The following is a 21,265-nucleotide window of genomic DNA, read 5'->3' as shown; positions in this document are numbered from 1 at the left end:
CTTCATGCTTTGGACCACTAAGCAGTCCCACTAGTCTGGTTATACAGTTAGGAAAGAAAGCGTCCCAGATGACCCCAGCTGCTCATTGGCAAAGCTGTGCCTAGAGGCAGCCAGAGGTCTCACTGCAAAAGCGGTGGCAGGGCTGGAGCTGCAGACAGTGCACAAACTGGGATGGCACTGGCAGGAGTCCATCTAGACCCTCAGACCTCGAGGTGATCCCATTCTTTAGCTGGATTCAAACATAAGCCTCTGAATGAGAGCAGACTCTCTCCTTGCACAGACAAGGGCAGAATACAGGGGTAAGACTCAAACCACAGGAAGTGGTATGCAATTCACTCAACAGGCAGTGTTTCGGGATAATCGTGACTGTGTGTCAGGCCTTGTGCAAGGAACTGTGATTTAAAAACAGTAACAAAAAGGCCTAAACATCCTTGCCCAGGCCAAATGGCTCAAAGTAAAGACCATATAATATTTCAAAATGTGTTCTTTGTGGGAAGGCTTTAAATAAGCTGTCGGGGGAGGGAGGGGGAGATCCTTTGGTCGCATATCTGAGCTTTTGGCATTTGTAATTCCTAGGGAATGAATAGAACATTATTGTGTTGCCTCGGCACAAGAACAGCAGGGGGGAAAGAAAAAAAGATGCTTGGAGATGTGAGCCGAACATGAATCAGCAATCTCGTTCTATTGTTCAGAAAATAATCACCACGCTGAGAGTATGGAATTTAAGAATCATGCAGAAATGCCCTCCCCCCACCCCCAGCAGGGAACAGACACTGGCTAAAGCATGGCATTTTGGTTTTTTGTTTTTTTTTTTTTTGGCTTCCTGAATTGAAAGGAATGTTTAAAGAAAAAAAAAAAAAAACTTGGAGAGGATTTGGGGAAAGCTGATTTGTAAATATGGAAAATACAGCCCCATAAGAAATGGAAGATGATTCAGACCCCGTGTTGGCAAGCTCGCAGAGGTGGCATGTCAGGGGCGTGTTGATTCATTCTCATGAGCAGGAAGCAGAGCTGTCCTAGCTTCGATATATAAGAAATGTTTCTTAAGTTCCTATTATGTGCTGATCACGGTGCTCACTCGTGGGGAAAGGAAGGAGAGTAGTTCCTACCATTTGAAGATCTTCTAATTTGTGGCAATGGATAGCAGGACACCGAAACTCGAAGCTGGTTATTCTTTTTTTTTTTTTTTTTTTTTTGTACCAGGGATTAAAATCAGGGCACCCAACCGCTGAGCCACATCCTCAGCTCTATTTTGTATTTTATTAGGGTTTCACTGAGTTGCTTAGCATCTTGCTTTTGCTAAGGCTGCCTTTGAACTTGAGATCCTCCTGCCTCAGCCTCCAGAGCTCCTGGGATTACAGGCAAGCGCCACTGTGCCTGGTTTAAAGTGGTCCTTCTTAAAACATGTCTGGGAAGCACTGCCTGGAGGGCTGTGGCAACGCAGACAGCTGGAGCCCACTCTTGGGGACCCTACTTTTGAGAACCCTGCTCTAAGGAAGTGAATCAAGGCGGGGAGGTGAGGAGCATGAGTGTGAATAAACAAGTGTACAAGTCCACTAAGGGGTGTGACTGATCTGCTGGTGCTCTTGCCCGTGCCCCTTTGTGAACCTGTTCTTCTGTACAGCAATATGCATTGCATAAACCACACTGGTTGTTCAATTCTCTCCCTTTTTCCCCTCCCCCTTGCCCATCATAACCTCTTATACTTTTGTGTATCATTGAAGGTCTCCTACCATTTGCATATCCTTTCCCTTCTCTCTTCCTTTCTCTCCCCCCATTCGTCTTTGTTTACTGTTAGTCTTTTCCTCATGCTCTTTCTTCCTGTTTTGTTCTTAGTTGCTCTCTTTATATCAAAGGAGACATTTGGCATTTGTTTTTTAGGGCTTGGCTAGCTTCACTTAGCATAATCTGCTCTAATGCCATCCATTTCCCTGCAAATTCTATGATTTTGTCATTTCTTAGTGCTGCATAATACTCCATTGTATATAGATGCCACATTTTTTTTATCCATTCATCTATTGAAGGAGGGGGGATAGTAGGGGTTAGGAAAGGTAGCAGATTAAAACAGTCACTAATATGCCATTAGGTAAAAATGTGAGTATGTAACAGATGTGATTCTGCTATCTGTATTTAGGGTAGAAATGGGAGTTCAAAACCCAATGGAGTCAAATGTATGAAAGATGATTTATCAAGAGCTCTGTAATGTTTGGAACAATCAATAAAAAAAAAGAAACCATTAAAAGAAAGATTACAAGAAATCCAAATCCACAATAAAATATGTTGTTGAATTGTCAAAAAAAAAAATAAAAATAAAAAAATAAAAGTAAAAGAATAAAAAGATTAAAAAAAAAAAAAAACCACACTGGTGACAATTTGGCCACCACACAAGGAAGGGTTGCAAGAGGCAGGGGAAGAGGGTTCTCTGTATGACTAAGAAAACAAAATAAGACAGAATATAGGAGGGTCATGTCCAGAGAATCCAAATCCAAGAGCAGGCATGTGGGCTCATGGCAGCACAGCAAGTGGCTTCAGTGATCAAAGGATGAGAAAATTACAACAACATGCATTTTTAGGGGCTCCTTTCCTTCCACACCTTCCTACCCAGATGTACCCCTTCCATCTCCCTTAAAGATTCTGTGATTTTTGAGAAATAACCTAAATTCCCATTTAATGTCCCAGCTCTTTATCATGAGTTAAGCATAATGGATTAAATCTTCCAAATGTGAACTAATGATTGCTCTGGTCCATTCCTAAAAATGATCCTGAAAACAGATCACCGAAAGACAAAACTCCGAGTGCACGTGTCAGATTGTGTACATGACATTTCTACAGGAAACCAATGAATTTGCTGATAAAGTTGGCCAAATGGACGGTTACCAAGCAGCTCCCAACAAGAACTTAACAAACAGGGAAGTGGAGACAGCAAGGTTCAGAAGTCTATTTCTGTAGGAACATTGCAATGTCACTCCCCTCCTCTGCTCACCATTTAGCATTTTAGTAAAAAGGGATATCTATATTCGTTGGGAGAAACTTATTTTCATTTTCCAAGATATTTAAGGGCAAAGTTGTCTTTACAACACCCTTTACAAAGATTACCATTCTTAAACCAGAGTTGAAAATCTGCAAGTTACTCACTGCAGATACCAAAAGCTGCAGACCCTGACCTCAGACTGGGAGACACCCCCTCCTTGGGACAAAAATTGAATATTTATTTCTGTAGATGATACTGCTGTCAAGCAGTCAAGGAGTCGTCTTTTCTTATGAAGCTGTCCAGGATTGATGGAGCGAGTGGGCGATTTGTTAGTGTCTTATTCATCATTAAACACTTTTTAAAAAATCAATAATTCATTTGCTTCAGTGCAAGTGTTTTATTTTCACATTCTTGTTTGTTGTTTTTCTGCATGTGTCTCAGTGAGTCACCTAACCACAATTATAGATGCAGGCATCTGGCGGTTCTGCGTGGTACATCTCATTCCTCAGGAATTATTTAATTACCACGACGCGATGAATGCGTTTCCAGTCCTTTCATCTCACGCGCGCGCACATGTACAGGCGCGCACCACAGGTGCACGCGCACGCACGTGCACGCGCGCGCCCTCAATCAAGCTTTCCTCAGGTTGGGCACGGACGGCTACCCTGCTCTCCAGCAGGTGTCAGCAGAGGAGTGCACGGTGCTCCAGCCAACGCGGTGTCTGCTGAAGCCGTTGCGCCTGCTGTGTCAGACCTTCCTCAAACCACCTACCTGCTTTCCACCTGAGGCTCGCCCCCATTTCTTAGATGCGTTCAGAGATGATAAGTCAGCCGTAGAGAACAGCAGCCACCAAGAAAATGTACTAGGAACCCAGCACGGGTGCTGATTGAGCCTTTCAGAGTTGGTCTCATAAAACTTTTATTGGCTGATTTCTCCTTGACTTTTCTACCACTGCATTATTTTGGTTAAAAGAAGTGCTCTGTTTTATTCCAGGTGGTGATGAGTTAGAGTAGCAGATGATTTTGGATTTATAGGGTGGTGTTCGTTGTAAAGCCCACTCTGACCCCAAGTATCCTGTCCCTCCCACTGCTGAAACCTAGTCCTGAAAGTGGAAACAGGACTTTGCTCAGGCTGTGGTTCCAGAATCTAGTACCTAAGGGTGGACGAATACCACCACGTATCAAGTGCCCTTACTCTGTTGACTACAACACATTCCCCTTTGCGGTAGATGATCGTATCCCCAACGTTAGGAATGCATCTCTTGATTGTCAGTATCCCTTGTCATTCTGTTAGTAAGTGACAGGGCCTACCGTCTTTTCAACATGCCATGGTGACTTTGCCTGCTGAAGAGATGGAATGAGAGATGAGAAGAAAAACGGAAGGAAGGAGACAAGGATTGGTCCAGACAAAGGTTAAAATGAAAAGTAGAAATGCACCCGGGAATTAGATGATTGGACATCAATTAGAAAGGGTGGGTGGGGCAGAAGTAAAGGCTAATCATTTTGCTAAGAACAACAACAACAAAATTAGCCACAGCAAATTAAGCTCAGTTTCAACCACAGAACCTGGTTGTATTGTTTCCCTCCCTGAGGGCAAAAACGCTTCTAGTGACTGCTAAAAAATCTGAAATGAAAATTATAGCTTTGCCTTTCAAGAGTCATTTGCTGATGTCTGCTGTGTGGGGCTTGAGTTTCCTGCCTCTCCCAGCAAAGGAATTCTGACTGCCTTCTGGCAAAGAGGTGATCCACCTAGGCAGAAGGATCGGCAGAGCTTGTACTGTATTTGCACATCTTCATTAATTTTCTTGGAGCCTAATAGTCCTTTTTAACCAGCTCCCATCCCACAGTCTACCAATGCTGGCTTTTAAAATATTTTCTCTTACTGAATTTTTGGTACTATACTTCTAAATGAGTTTTATATGAATCATAAAAGGTGGATCACAGCATGGTATGATTTGAATACATCTTGCCTCTATGCTCTGATATTTGAGTTCCTAACTTCTTCCTATCATCATAAATTCAGCCATAACATTCACTGGGTCCTGGATTCACTACTAAAATGCAAAAGTCTTGGGGAAAGACAAACTAGTGCTGCCTTTAGGACGCTTATAGAGTTGGGAACAAATTCATTACTGTGTCCAAGCTTCCTTGCTCTGCATAATAAGGTTAAGTGAACATGAAAGTTAACCTTGAAAGAGAAAAAATTTTCATAAAAGGCCAAATAGGTCAAATTCAGTGTCAAAAGAAGAAAATAGCAAGGAAGGAAGGAAGAAGTTCCACCTCCCTTTTATCTTGGTGACGGTGGTGTCCAGGGAGGTGGACTTCTGGGCTGTCCATGAGTCTTTAAGCCACCAAAGTCACCTTAAATATTTCTTAGATAAGTTTTTCATCATCCAGGACATTCTACATGAGATATCGCTCTTAACATGCAGCTGCCCACATTGGCTCTGGCCCTCCATCTGTCCAGCTCACGTGGCCTTCCCATTTTTAGCAGCAGCCTCAACTCACCAAGAGTTGTGGGGGACCTGGTATCTTCCGAGATCCTTCCACCTGTTTCCTAAGAGTTAATAATAATTTAAACTGAAACTTTTCAGTTTCAGAGGACTCAATAACAACCTTTCCACCACTTCTATCTTTAAAAATATATCAGAATATATTAGTGGGGTGCAGTGGCACATGCCTATAACCCTAGTGACTTGGGAGGCTGAGGCAGAAGGATCACAAGTTCAAAGCCAGTCTCAGCAACTTAGTGAGGCCCTAAGTAACTCAGTGAAACCCTGTCTCTAAATAAAATACAAAAAAAAAAGGGGGGCTGGGGATGTGGCTCAGTGGTCAAGTGCCCCCTGAGTTCAATCCCCAGTACCCCTCCAAAAAATTTTTAAAAAATGTGTTTCTGAGAAGTCCACTCTTCCAAGGGGAATGAGTTTTACTTCCAGGACATGAACTGAAAGAGGCTGAAACTGACAACGCTCAGCCTGCGTGAGCCTCAGCACTAACCCTTAGCACGTGGCATCTGTGACTTATATTTTTAGCTGCTCCTGCCTGGCCAGCTTGTAAAATGAATTGTAAATTCCTTCAGGGCACAGAGCCTCCCTTCTTAGCCTATCTGCCTCCTCAGAGTTCAGAGCAGAGGTAAATGCTCACAGCCCATTCAACACCATGCCTTACTACCTCTACCTACTAAATGTCCTGAATCTCTGACCCTCTGACCTCTTCTACAGTCACCACCAAGGTTCTAGCCCCTTCCCCTCCTCCAGACCTGCCATAGCACCTGACTGTCCTGCTTTTTACCCAGCACCTATAGTGAAGCTCTAAAACTTCAAATGGGATCATAGTTCTTCTCCGCTTTACTCCCTGCATGATGTAAGGAGTTATCAGGTTCTCTGCATGCACCGGCTCCTTGCCTGTGAAGTAGTTCATGTGCCAAGAAGCACAGCATGAGAACACAGGGTTAAGTCACAACCTGGGGAGAGGCCTGTTCCAAAGGAGAGCCATCAGGTCCTAGGTCACGTGATTCAGAAGCCTTCCCAGACAGGCCCAGGTAGGAGATCCTCTCCTTCCCTCCTGCCTTCTCTACTCTGAAGAGACAAAGAAGGGGAAACCTGTACACTTTTGGCTTTTTTTTTTCTTTTTTCTTTTTTCTTTTTTTTTTTTTTTTTGGTGAGAGTCTCTCCTTTTATTAGACTAGAAGCTCCTGGTGGACAGACTGAGCGTCATCTTTAAACAAAACCTGGGGCATGGCCTAAGCAGAGCAGGCCTCCAGAACAGCCTCTCCACTGACTGACCGGGCAAAAGAATGACCTGCGTGCAAGAGGTATTTTTCACTTGAGCAGCAATCACCCCAGAGAATCAATGGAATGGCATTTCTCCCTCCACTGGTGCCAAACTGTCAGGGCTGCTGAAAGACTTTGAAGGTCCCTGATATGCATGCAAACCTTCACTGGGTGTAATTGAAAACTCTCCCCTAAGAAATTAAAATATTCTTAGACAATCAAATAAGAATAGTGATACAGGGCTGGAATTATAGCTCAGTGGCAGAGCGCTTGCCTAGCATGTGTGAAGCACTGGGTTTGACCTTAGCACAGCAAAACAATAAACAAATAAAATAAAGGTATGCTATCCATCTACAACTACAAAAAAAAAAAAAAAAAAAGTGATACAACATGCCAGAACCTTTGGAACACCATGAAGTGGTTCTAAGAGGAAAGCTTATAGCTATGAGTACCTACATAAGAAAATTGGAAAAATCCCAAATAAACAACCTAATGATGCATCTCAAGAACCTTGAAAAAATAAGAATAAACCAATTCCAAAAACAGCAGAAGGAAGGAGATAATTAAAATCAGAGCTGAAATCAATGAAACCAAGAATTTAAAAAAATAATAGAAAGGATCCAAGAATTTTTAAAAATAATAGAAAGGATCAATGAAATGATGATTTGATTCTTGGAAAAGTTAAATAAGATCAATCAACCCTGGGCCAAGGAACTGAACAGACACTTCTCAAAAGAGGATATACAATCAATCCAATAAATATATGAAAAAATGTTCAACATCTTTAGCAATTAGAGAAATGCAAATCAACCACTCTTAAGATTTCATCTCACTCCAGTCAGAATAGCAATCATCAAGAATACAGGCAACAAGAAATGTTGGTGAGGTTGTGGGGGAAAAGGCATACTCATTCATTGCTGGTGGAACTGCAAATTGGTTCAACCACTCTGGAAAGCAGTATAGAGATTCCTTTGAAAACTTGGAATGGAACCACTATTTGACCCAACTATCCCATTCCTTGGTTTATACCCAAAGGACTTAAGACAATATACTACAGTGACACAGCCACACCAATGTTTATAGTGGCTCAGTTCACAACAGCTAAATTGTGGAAACAACCCAGATACCCTTCAGTAGATGAATGAATAGAGAAACTGTGTTGTATATATATGCACAATGGTATTACTCAGCATTAAAAGAGAAAAAAATCATGGCATTTGCAGTAAATGGATGGAGTTGAAGAATATTATGCTAAGGAGTTAGCCAAGCCCCCAAACCAAAGGCCGAATGTTTTCTTTGATATGATGCTGACTTATAGTGGGGATGCAGCGGGGAGGACATTCGAAGAATGGAAGAACTTTAGATAGAGGAAAGGGGAGGGAGGGGGCATGGGAGTAGGAAAGATGGTGGAATGAAATGGACATCATTACCCTAAGTACATGTATGAAGATGCAAATGGTGTGAATCTACTTTGTGTACAACCAGAGACAGAAAAATTGTGCTCTATATGTATAATATGAATTGAATTGCATATATATGTGATAGAATATATCATATATAACAAATTAGAATAAATAAATAATTTAATTTTTAAAAAAGATTGATAAGCCATTAGCCAAAGTAACCAAAAGAAAGAGACCCCAATTAGTAAGATTACAGATGGCAAAGGAAGAAATGACCACAGGCATCAAGGATATCCAGAGAATCATTGGGGATTCTTTTGAAAACCTGTATTTCTATAAGTTGGAAAACCTAGAAGAAATATATACATTTCTAGTTACACATGACATGCCAAAATTAAATCAAGAGGATACAGAAAACCTAGACAGACCAGTTCCTAGCAATGAGCTAGAAGCAGTAATAAAAGGCCTTTCAACAAAGAAAAGCCCAAGACTAAATGGATCTTCCCCATCAAAATTCTACCAGAACTTTAAATACTAATACCAATGTTCCTCATGAAATAAACATGAGGATGAAGCACTTTCAATTTTTTTTCTATAAAGCAGTATCTCCCTTATACCAAAATCAGATAAGGACACATGGAAGAAAGAAAACTACAGACCAACATCCCTCGTGAACTTATAAGCAAAAATCTTTAAGATATTAACAAATTGTATTTGACAACATATTAAAAAATTGTACATCATGACCAATTTGGTTATATTCCAGGGCTGCAAAGATGGTTCAACATATGCAAATCAATAAATGTAATTCACCACATAAATAGAATTAAGGACAAAAATCACATGTTCATCTCAATAGATGCAGAGAAAGTCTTCAACAAAATCCAGCACCCAATCATGATAAAAACTTTGAAAAAACTAGAGATAGAAGGAAACTACAATATCATAAAAACTCAATATCATAAAAGCTATATATGACAAACACAAAGTCAACATCATAATGAATGGGGGAAAACTGAAAACATTTCCTTTAAAATATGGAAAACATCCACTCTCACCACTCACATTCAATAAAGTACTGAAAATTCTAGCCAGAGCAATTATGCAAGAGACGAAATAAAAGAGATAAAAAATAGGAAAGTAAGAAGTCAAATTCTCATTGTTTGCAGATGGTATGACCCTCTACAAAAAGCTCCACCAAAAACCTGCTAGAGCTAATAAACAAATTCAGCAAAATAGCAGGTTATAAAACCAAGACAGAAAAATCTATAGCTTTCCTCTATACCAATAATGGATCTGCTGACAAAGAAATCAGAAAAACAATTTCATTCACAATAGCCTCAAAATATACCTAGGAGTAGATCTAACCAAGGAGATGAACAACAGGCTCTGTAATAAAGATTACAGAACACTAAACAAAAGAAATTGAAAAAGACCCAAGAAGATGGCAAGGTCACTTATGTTCATGGATAGGCAGAATTAATATTGTTAAAATGGCCAAATGACCAAAAGCAATATACACATTCAGTTCAATCCCCATCAAAACGCCAATGACATTCTTCACAGAACTACAGGGGGCAAAGGAAAAAACAGTCCTGAAATTCATTTGGAAGAACAAAAGACCCAGAATAGCTAAAGCAATTCTAAGCCAAAGAAAAATCAACACTGGAGGAATTACAACACCTGACTTTAAATATATGGAGCTATAGTAACAAAAACTGTGTGAACTCATTTAAGGAAAACAGTTCTAAATAATACTAAATACTAAATAATATTCAATGCCAAAGTACTATAGTAATAGTATACATTAATGCTATTGTCATAGTAATGCTACTGCTATAATATTGTAACAGAAATACCAAAGTGGTTGAGAGATAGTACAAATTTTCCTATTTAGTATTATTAAGTTTTGTGGTGCTGATACTAACTTTAAAGTGTCAATAAGATTTTTCTCCTGTTCCTGAATTCTTTCTGCTTCACAGACAATACTTTTCTGTAGTATGTATGCCTACCTAATTGGAGTTTGGAAAATAAATTCTTGAGTTGATAATATAGCAATAACTGCAATTTTGTAGTCCAACTTTGAGATGATGAAAAGAATACAAACTCTTCTGACACATTCGTGTTAATGTTGTGTTTTAATCCAGGGGCTGAATTCTTTTGGTTGCGGTTGACAGAAGCATGACTTGAATTGGATTATATGAAAAGGAGATCATTTTGTTCAGGGTGTGACCAGAGAGGAGTTGAGTACCCTTAGAGGAGCAGAAGGGGACAGAGTTGGGTCTCAGGGGGAATGGAAACACAGTTCAGACATGCAGCGCTGCTGGGGTGGCCTGTGTTCTCACTGGAGGACATCTCCACACCTGGTCCCTCTCCCTCAAAACCCACCTGGACTGTGGAATGAGGATGGGAAGAGACTTGGGGCTGGTGAACTTTGAAACTAAAATGATTAGGAGCAAGAATGCATTTTCCTAATAGTTAATAATAATCTTCTGTTCTATCAGATGCCAATTCGGGTGGCTTGTATCATGCCATATCAACTTCATTTGTTTTATTTTATTCAATTATTCCACAAATAGTTGTGGAGTGCCCATTTTGTATCTGATACTCGGCTTGATATGAAAGATATATAAATGAGAAGGGCAGGACTGGTCATGAAGAGATTATAGTGTAGTGGGAAAGGCAGCCATGTAAGCCTATAATTTCCACTGGGTGTGACAAGAACTATGATGGGGGTATGACTTCATTGCTTAGTATTAAATGTGGAGTTAGAATGAATGGTCATCTATAAATCTGCACTGTGAACATAGTTCATATACTTCCTCTTCCCCAACATTGAAATGGTTCTTCCTCTTCCCATGGCTTTCCTGTGCCCAGTACATTATAGTCCACCCAGCAATTTCACTCGCATACATTTTTTTAAATCTTTTTTTTTTTTTTTTTGGATAGCAGGGATCAAACCCAGGGGCACTTAGCCACTGAGCCACATCCCCAGCCCTTTTTTGTATTTTATTTAGAGACAAGGGTTTCACCGAGTTGCTTAGGGCCTCACTAAGTTGCTAAGGCTGACTTTGAACTCATGATCCTCCTGCCTCAGCCTCCCAAACTGCTGGGATTACAGGCATGTGCCACCACACCCAGACCCTCACTCACATTCTCTCTAAAACTCAGACACAAATCAGAACAAGATATATTCTGTGCTTGTATAATTATGTCCAAATGGATCCCACTATCACATATTACTAAAAAGAACTAATAAAAACAATTTAAAAATTCAAACATCATCCTTCTGAAATAAGTGAAGCATGTATTACTTTCCTTGTTTTCCACCAAGGAAATGGAGATTCCAGTGCTTTGAAATGACTTGTCATGATCCCAAGGCTAGTACATGATAGCATTGACCCTGAAGCCCATGCCCGGGGCTTCAGGGCTATTCCAAAGCCAACATGCTGCCACTGTTCTCCATGGGACACAGAATACTCTCCGGGGGGGGGGGGGGAAGAACCCAATTCTGATCTGTCCCCAGCAATATGCTGAAGGACACTGACCTGTTCATCAGCCACCTGTGTCCATCTGTGTGCATCATTCAACCCTCACCCCTTGGTCATTGTGCTACTGGGCATTGACACCTGCTGGGCCTCCTTCCCCAGTCTGAGGGCCAGACTGCCTATTGCTCGTGGATCTTATTAATGAAGTAGCGACGGGGAGGAGGGAGCTCTGACTGGAGAAAAGTCTTAAATGGGCAGATGAGGGATTCAGTTCTCTAGAACAGGGCATCTAAGGTTTAAAGAGCACGTGAATCACACCTGGCATCTTGTCTAAATGCAGAATCTGATTAAGGTGGTTCTAACAAACTAGCAGCTGATGCTGAAATGCTGATCCTCGGACCAGCATCTTTGAGAAGCACAGATCTACATTAAAGATGCTAATACATCTTCGCCTAATTCCTGCCAGGGAAAGAGCCAACCAGTGGGCTGGTAACTTTCTTAAAAACCTGAGATGGAAGAATGTGACTTGGAAAAGATATATATTACTTTAATAACATGTTTACAGAAGGAACCCTGAGATTAAAAACGAAGAGATTTTGTCAACATACATGTCCCATGGCCCAGTTAGACATCAGTTTCCCCAACTCTTGAGTGTGACAAATCTTGCCTCAAGGTTAATAATGCATATAATGTTTGAAACAAAAACATGATGGGGGAAAAAGCAAATTATAACCTGTGGTACTTTTTTCTTGTATTTTCTCTTTGTAGGAGATGTCAGTGAAAAGAAGGATCCAGAATGATTACTAACCTATGACTCCCAACAGTATGACAGGTATCTATATGTTCTTTCTTAATTTTTTTTTTTTTTGTGTGTGTGTGTTTCCATTTTTGTTTCACCTAAAGTATGGGGTTTCTAAAGACTGACCTGAGAGTCTTAGCAGCAATTCGGTTTTTTTTTGAGGGGGGCGGACAGTACTGGGGCTTGAACTCGGGGGCACTCGACCATTGAGCCACATCCCCAGCCCTATTTTGTATTTTATTTAGAGTCAGGGTCTCACTGAGTTGCTTAGTGCCTTGCTTTTGCTGAGGCTGGCTTTGAACTCACAATCCTCCTGCCTCAGCCTCCCAAGCCTCTGGAATTACGGGTGTGTGCCACCACATCCAGCTCTTAGCAACAATTCTTTCCAAATCAACAAGTATTATTAATCCCAGTGAATACATCCCTACAAAATGTGCTTCCATTTTCTTCAGGAATTATGAGATACATCATTACCAGAAAGATGATGGAGAGGAAATGATAACTCTCCGTGAAAGGTTGGTTTTTAAGCCATTCTCAGGTCACCATCACACTGGATGTGCTTACTCTTTACAGCCATTCAGATCCCTAGGATAAATGGCTCTGCATCCTTAGCGATCACAGAGTACATGTGTCTTCTCAAAGTGGGCTGTTCATTCCACTAAGCAGTCAGAATGGAAAATGATTAGACCACAAGAAGCACGAGTGAGCCATAAAACTTAGCAACAGCACAAATTCTTTATGCAGCATAGAGCAGAGATCCCTTGCTCAAAGGCCCCGAGGTCAAGAGGAATAATACCAACAATTACCAAGGTTGGGTGTAAGGAAGACAAACAGAACTGGAGAACTTGGGTTCTCTATGAAAGAGAAACCCCCTACTCTGAGCAAATGCTGACAAGCAGGAATGAAGCCCAGTGTATGTCCAGTGACTTGGAATTTTCAAGAGAAATTAGAAATCCAGATTTTAAGTGAAATATTCTAATTTTTAAATGTTAGCAATTAACTTATAAAAGCATCGAAGACTCATGATCCAGCCATCCAGCTACTCAGGAGGCCAAGGCAGAGGGATGACAAATTCAAGGCTAGCCAGGGAGACTTTGCTTCAAAATAAAAATTTTAAAAGGGCTTGGAATGTAGCTTAGTCATACAGCACTTGCCTAACACGAGGAAGCCCCTGGTTCAATCCCCAGCACGCGCGCGCGCGCGCGCACACACACACAAAAGGCGGAATGTTGGGGAGAAAAGGTTATAAACTGGAATCAATCCATTTATGACTTTGTATACCTTCCAGGCCAAACATCAAACCTGGGACTTTCCTTTTTGTTACCAGGGCAGCAGTGCAGATACCTATAAACCTCTGCATGTTAGAGATGCAGCCTGGCTTTTGATAATCTATCCATGTCATTTCCTCACCCTGGGATAAACTAAATGAAAGCACAATTCCTCTTAAAAAGTCTACTCTCTTTAGACCTTAAAAAGGCATACATATATTGATGGTCGAGTAGAATATATTTTTTTAAAGTGAACCCTGGCCTGGAGGCTGAGGCAGGAGGATTGCAAGTTCGAAGCCAGCCTCAGCAACTTACCAAAAATAAAAAAGGTTTGGGAATGTGGCTCAGTGGTTAAGCACCCCTGGTTTAATCCCCAGTACCAAAATTTAAAAAAAAAAAAAAAAAAGTAACCAAAAGTTTCTACTCAGCCTTCTGAAGATTTGAAAGACTCCCAGTGACCATAAGCATTCTCTCTCCCAGCATTATTGCCCTACCTCTCTACCCACCTGTGCTTGAGTTCCTGATATAGCAAAAAGATAGGGTGCCTGGGAAAATCAGAATGATTTATACCTGTGAGAAATGAGAATTTCAGAATCATATCTCATCATCTCCTCTTACTCCATATCAGCAAATACCAAAACCTACCCACTCCTGTTTCTGTTCTTCTGCTAACAAGGTCAAGCTCTTTCCCCCTTAAATCTCACTCCTGTGTTACAAAGGTGCATGTTCACAGGAAATTGGTATAGATCAACCTTAACTACAGCTGTCATATATATGCTGGTATGAGTGGGAATCTTATCAGATAAAGTGACAGCCTAAGTCACTGAAGGCATATGTATGTGTGAGCACACAGATAGCAGAGAGCAGGTAAATAGTAATGCAAAACTGAGACAAAGTCTGGAAAAGGACAGTGAGACCATGTGCTACCCAGGGGTGGCTTGGTGCCACACGATAATTTGCCCACCTGAAAGCACTTCCAAAGGTACAGATTCCATGAACATATCCTCCTGAGACATTTGACAATGGAAAAAATTGGTATAAAAGGTGATAATAAGATGATTTTTGCTTGCTCAGAGGGGTAAGTTCTAGATAGAGTGCAATAGGGACCATCCAACCCAGGTCCTTCCCGATCGATGATTGACAACTTTTGATTGATTGTAAATGGGCCAGTGAATAAATATTTCTGGCTTCTAAGGCCATATATGGTCTGTCATAACTACTCAGCTCTGCTATTGCAGCAAGAAGAACCATAAACAGTATGTAAGCAAACAGGCTTGGCTATGTTTTAGTAAAACTTAATTTACAAAACAGGCAGCAGGCCAGCTTTGGCCCCTGGCTGCCATTTGCTGATGCTTGTTCTAGACTCTGGGATGACCACCCTGGCATCGAGCACAACCCCCAGGCTGAGTCAGCTGGAGGCTGAGCCAGGAACGAGGCTCATTCCTGGACAGTTCTAGATAAAGCTAGCTTTTCAGCTGACTTCCTGAGGCCTTCCTTGCAGGCTGGGGCAGAACCCCTGCTGCCCCCTGGTGGAAGAGGGACTGTTCCGTCCCAGGATTTGTTTCCTAGTGTAGAAACTAATTTAGTTCTATTTTCAAAAGAAATCTACACCCCTACTGGATACCCAGATGGGCTCAGCATATGTGATGGGCTCAAAGAAGACAGGCATTGCTTTAGACCCCTTGTTTGTACATGAAATAAAACAGTGTCCCTTTCCTTCTCTTTCACTGTGGACCAAGACTACTTTTTTTTTTTTTTTTTTTTAAGAAACCTAAAGGGAGACCAAAATAAAGTCGTAAGCTGCAAAGTGTTTGCTTTAGGCACCTAATTGAAGAGCCAAGTATGCATACTTTTTCTTTGAAAAACATAATAAGCACCTATTACTGTTATGTAGTATGGGAGATCAATTAACCCTTATGAAAAAAAAAACTCATTTTTAAATGAGCAAGAGTTTGAGAACAGAACCTGTTTCTGAAAGCAAGCAGGCCAGCATTTTCAGATAAAGGAGGCACATTTTTTTGATATATAGGCTCTTTAGGCCACAGTGCTTATTAAGTTTATATATTTTGAATTTACTCAAATGGAAAATTGTTTATTGGGGGGGGAGGTTTATTTAATATCAGAATTTTCTCCTTTACCCCACCTCTTTTGAAATTGGGGCTGTATGAAATCACTCTTTGAAAAATACATTTCTTAAGGAGGAAAATAAGAAAGTGCCCTTTATATGATATTTTATTCATCTGGAATTAAGCACCGCTTCTCAGGTAATCTGAGGGGAATTCTGCTGACATTTATGACATTATAATGAGCTCTATTTTGAATAAAACCATGATTCACAGCATAAGGGAATTTGTTCTAAGATATGAATGCCCATAATTTTTAATACCAAACTTAGAGGTTTGGGGCCTTATTTGCAGAGGAAATAAACTCCTGACTTCTTTCGCTGTGCCCAAAGAGACAGAGACAAGCATGTGGTGTGTTTGCATAGAACCTAGTTTTATAAAATTAGAATAAGGCATAAAGTTAGCAACATATTTAATGTTTTCATTGAAACGGAGCCCCAATAATTTAAAGCCACACGATTATGAGCATTTTAATGTAAACAGTATATTCCTCATTCAGCTATTTAATTTGCAATTCTTCCTCATAACTGGCTTGTTCATTCAACTTCCCGTTTGGTATTTCTTCTTATTTTTATTGCTGAGTGTCCTGGGAGTGGAATTGGCAGGGAGGTACAGGCACTTTGAGGTGCTGTTCAGTGTTTCTCCCTGGATGATCTTTGCATTTTTTTTTTTTTTGCTTGCTTCTTTGTTAGGCTATCATTTATAAATAAACTTAAGAACAATAGGTTTATCTACCTTTTCCTTACTATTCCAGAGGTTGAGCATATTTGGTGATTATTGGTCACTTGCATCCTTTCATTTATAACTTTTCATTCTTTTCTTTTTTTAAAATATTTTTTTAGTTGCAGAGGGACACAATATCATTTATTTATTTATTTGTTTATTTATTTATTTTTTATGTGGTGCTGAGGATCGAACCCAGTGCCTCACCCATGTGAGGCAAGCACTCTACCACTGAGCCACAGCCCCACAGCTCTTGCTCTTCATTCTTAATGTCTATTTACCTATTATGATCTTTGGCTGTTTTTCATTATTTGTGAAAGTTGTTTAGGTATCACGGATATTAACTAGGGAAGCCACTAAATCTCTCTAAACTTTCCACTCTTTATGAATGAAATGAGAAGGTAAGACTAGCTCATCTCTAACTCCTCTTCCTTTTTAAGATCATGGTGGTTATATTTCAAAATTGAATGTAAGTCACATTTTCATAAAGTAAGGTATATAGACATTGATAGCTGAATATATTTTTTTTAAAAAGTGAACCCTGGAGCAATATATTTTTGCATTTTGAGACTGTCCTACTGAACAAGTTTTTCAGTCAAACAAAACATTGAAGTTGGGAAGACTCAGTATTGCTGAGTGTCCTGGAATATGTTCACTTTGCAAAGGGAGATCATCAGTGTTGTGTGGGGTTTTCAGCTTCTCCTTAACAGTCATTCCATTCCTTCAAAAAGAGAATCAGAGTCATGCATATGTCCTGTAACCTACGTGAAATAGTTGCTCATGGTGTCTGAAGGTAATTGACAACGCACGACTGTTCAAAGATAACTAATGTTAGTAGTATACAGGTTGTTCACAGTTCCCACTGTCAATCAATATACCCTTCCACACAAGGATTTTATTTATGCTTACTTAGTAATCCATCACCCATGATATTATCCGATTCCTGGACTATTAGTATAATGTTATTAAAAATAATATATTATTAATATAAGCTGGGCATGATGGCATATACCTGTAATCTCAGTGGCTCAGGGGGCTGAAGCAGGAGGATTTCAAGTTCGAAGCCAGGCTCAGCAACTCAGTGACACCCTGACTCAAAATAAAAAATAAAAAGAGCTAGGGATGTGGCTCAGTGGTTAAGTGCCCCTGAGTTCAATTCCTGGTACACACACACACACACACACACACACACATATATGAATATATATATTTGTTGAAAAATGTTATGATGAATACATTTTATAATGAACTGCCTTGTCCATTATTCTGTACCTCTGATTACTTCATCAGTATAATTTCTACTAAGTTAAGGAAATGCTAGATCTGAAGAAATGAACAACTTTAAAACCTTTTTCTTTTGCCAAACTGTAACCAAATTATTAGACCAACTGAGGCACCACCATCAATGTAACCTCCATTTAACCATTATATCTTCCCAACTCTAGAGGTTATGACTTACAAGTTAAGGAATTCATTACCTATCGTAAATGTTCCAAATATTTTCCCCAGTTTAGTGCATGTCCACTTTTGCTTTTTGTTTATGGCAATATTTGACCTTTTAAAAAAAAATTCTTCTTTTGGGGCTGGGTTGTGGCTCAGCGGTAGAGTGCTCACCTAGCACATACAAGATGCTGGGATTGATCCTCAGCACCATATAAAAATAAATAAGTAAAACAAAGGTATTGTGACCAACTATAACTAATTTTTTAAAATTGTCTTCTTTAGAAATGACTTCATTCTTACAGACAAGTTGCAGGATTAATACAAAGAATTCTCAGCTGTCCTATATCCAGAATCCTTAAATGTTCACATTTTATCACATTTCCTTTCTTCTTTTCCCTCTCTCTTATTATCTCCATCTAATTTTTATTTTGTCCATGATGCCATGGCATTTGGGGACATAGTAAAGTTTTTCAGTTTATATACAATAAATTCTGTAGGAGCATAATTTTCTGTTTATTTCTTGTTGATGAGCTTAGGTAGGGATGTTTCCTGGTGGGTACGGAGGAACTGAACTCAAGGACTCTTACAATGAATTGATACTTCTATCTCCATATGTAGTTCTCTTTAGGCACAGGATTGCCTTGGTTAACAGGATTTTCTCAACCTCTCATCTTACCCTTCAGGTCTTTAGACTGCTTACCCTTGCAAAGGAAAAAAAAAAAAAAACAGAGGAATTTGGCTGTGTGGTAAAAAGGAAACTAGTGTGGTCAAGGTCAGCAACATGGAGTGCCAATATGGCGCCCTGCTTTCTTTCCCACATGGCTCCAGAGCAGTGAGGCTTCAGAAGGGTTTTTACCCTAGTGGCATAATTATTGTAAAAGGCATCAGAAGGCCTATTTCACTTTCTTTCGAATTCCTGTTTCCCCAGTTGTGACCAAAAATAAAATGTTGCCTTGGATTTTATAGAGTCCTCTACACATATTGCAAAACATTGCCACAAATAGTTTTTACAGAAAGTAAAACACTAACTTGCCTGAATTGCTAACTCCACTGTTGCTTGAGCCAATTAAGAAAAAGAACCTTGATTTTATATCCAGAGTATTTAGCCATACAACAAAGCTGAGGACTTTTGGCTCACTCCTCAGCTTCTTTATCACTTCTAAAAGAAATTAAAGTCTCCCTTCAGGTAGGCTGGAGAGGCAACACAGTCTTTCCTAAAATGCAGTGAGGACCAAAGGGAGGCTGTTACACACACATCCAGCAGAAACTCTTTCATTCATCTTCAGACGTCTATCACCATTCATCATCACCCCTGAAACCTCATGACCTGTCCCCCTCTCTCCCCAGGTTAATAACTGGGGTGACCACTCTACACACTGTGCCTCCCTTCCCCACTCCAGTCAGGAATCTTCTTCCCTTGCTCTCTGCCTGCTAACTCCACCTGTTCATTTCCTTTGAGACTCAAGGCCCCTTGACTCCCCCTCCTCCATTTGCATATCCTCTTAAAACCCCACTCCACAAAATAAACAGAGCTTCTTTGGGAAAGCAAGGGAAGAGAAAATCTTAAATGTTGATTATTTTACTCCCCCCCCCCCCGTTACATACAAATTGGTAGAAGAGAGTGAAAATCCCTCCATGGTGTTTATCCATTCTGAGAAAGAGACCAGCACTTCAGTTCAAAGTTTTTGCCAGTTTCCACAATAACAAGGGGAAAATCAAGAAACCACACACACAAAAAAAAAGATAATTTCTATGTAGCTACCACTTCAGCATTTTCTTCCAAACCCTTCATATAACACAAGGATACTGGACTTTATACCATACAGTCAGTCTACTAGAATGGATCCAGCTTCTTGTACTCAGTTTTAATCCTTTTCCCATCCCTCCCCTCTTTCATTCCCTGAATTTCTCCTGGAGAAGGAACTTCCTGCAGAAAAGTGGGGGGCTTTCTTTCAGAGCCCCTATTAATGAAATCTCACCAACTTGTTAGGTCAGTGAAAACCACTCAAAACTCCTGAGGATTCATACACAATTGCTTCTAGAACAACTCTAGTTTTCCAAGTCTGAGCTGCAGCTAGGTGATCAGAAAGTGGAAAATATCAAAAGAGCAAAGTTTTATAGAAAATAAAATATGGGAGCAGAAGAGTGAAGAAAAATATTTATTTCTTCTCCAACAACTCCTGCATTCTGTCCACTGTTTAGTGTCTCCCAACCCAACTCCTGGCCCCATTATCCCTGTACCCTACCCCATTTCCATCATTACTGTCACCACCACCATCCACTCATCTCATCCTCAATCTCCAAGGCTCCTATAGCCAAGAACATCTTTATTAGACATCTTCTAACTGTGATAATAGCCATCACTTAACATGCCACTGAAGTCCCAGAAGCCATAGAGCTAAGGTCCTGCAAAAAGAAGTGAAAATGATTTTTCTCAAGAATTTAGTTCTCAAGAATTTTGTTTTCAGTGAGTCAAAAGTTATTTTAAACACCACCACCACCTGCCACCATCCCCAGCTGAAAAGTTCCAGGCTGCTGTCTTATCTTTGCTTTTCTTTCAAGTCTTAGCTATGATGACATTCTGACTCTGGAATTTGGCTGTGTGGTAAAAAGGAAACTAGTGTGGAAATCCAACTCTTAGAACCTGAGAGTGCAGATGTGTTCTTGGATTGTTGCTACAGCTGAGCTCAGAGTCATTTTCTCTAAGCCTCAGTTTACACATGGACAGGGCAAGGCCAGCATGGTGAAGTGACTTAACCCAGGGTCACCCCCGTGGATTGTTGAGTTTCTGAACCCCCTCAGTTCCCAAACCCTGGGAAACTGTGAGTTAAATGACTTTAAAATAGTGATGATGTATAATTTGTTCTGTTGTTCATAACAAAGTTCTTGGTCTTTATCATGCTAATGTGCTTACTAAATCCCCAAAACAGATGTTCTAAGCCATCTTCCCTTGGCTTACTGAAGCAGACCCCCTCTTCTGTAGAGGACCTAACCAGATTATACTCAAACTTGGCTGCACATCAGAATCACTCTGAGAACTTTCTAACTCCTGATGTCTATGCCATCCTAGCCCACTTAAGTCAGAATCTCTGGGTAGGACTTGAGACTTGAGATTCTTTGAAAATTCTCCAGGTAGTTCAACCTAGTCTGAGAACCATGATTTGGACACAGTGGTCTTCCATTCTGGCTGCCCACTGTAGTCACCTGGGAAGCAACACAAATGTGCTAAAGCCTATGTCCCACCCCAAGAGATTCCAGTCCAGGGGTCTAGGCTT

The 21,265-nt window shown here is 40.3% G+C and overlaps 1 protein-coding gene across 4 annotated transcripts in view; it reads left to right on the top strand.

Moving 5' to 3' along the window:
- Thrb (thyroid hormone receptor beta) overlaps positions 1–21,265 on the top strand; it is a 366,489-nt gene that overhangs the window by 253,702 nt on the left and 91,522 nt on the right. For all 4 annotated transcript variants that reach the window (XM_026405351.2, XM_026405356.2, XM_026405343.2 and 1 more), the window contains exon 3: positions 12,403–12,466. In XM_026405351.2, coding sequence (XP_026261136.1) covers positions 12,445–12,466 — 22 coding nt within the window. In that variant the 5' untranslated portion in view covers positions 12,403–12,444. The remainder of the gene's footprint in view (positions 1–12,402; positions 12,467–21,265) is intronic.

This window comes from Urocitellus parryii, chromosome 3 (assembly GCF_045843805.1).
Source record: "Urocitellus parryii isolate mUroPar1 chromosome 3, mUroPar1.hap1, whole genome shotgun sequence".
NCBI classification, from domain to species: Eukaryota; Metazoa; Chordata; class Mammalia; order Rodentia; family Sciuridae; genus Urocitellus; species Urocitellus parryii.
Note: the sequence above shows the minus strand (reverse complement) of the source record. Positions and strands in the feature narration are given on the sequence as shown.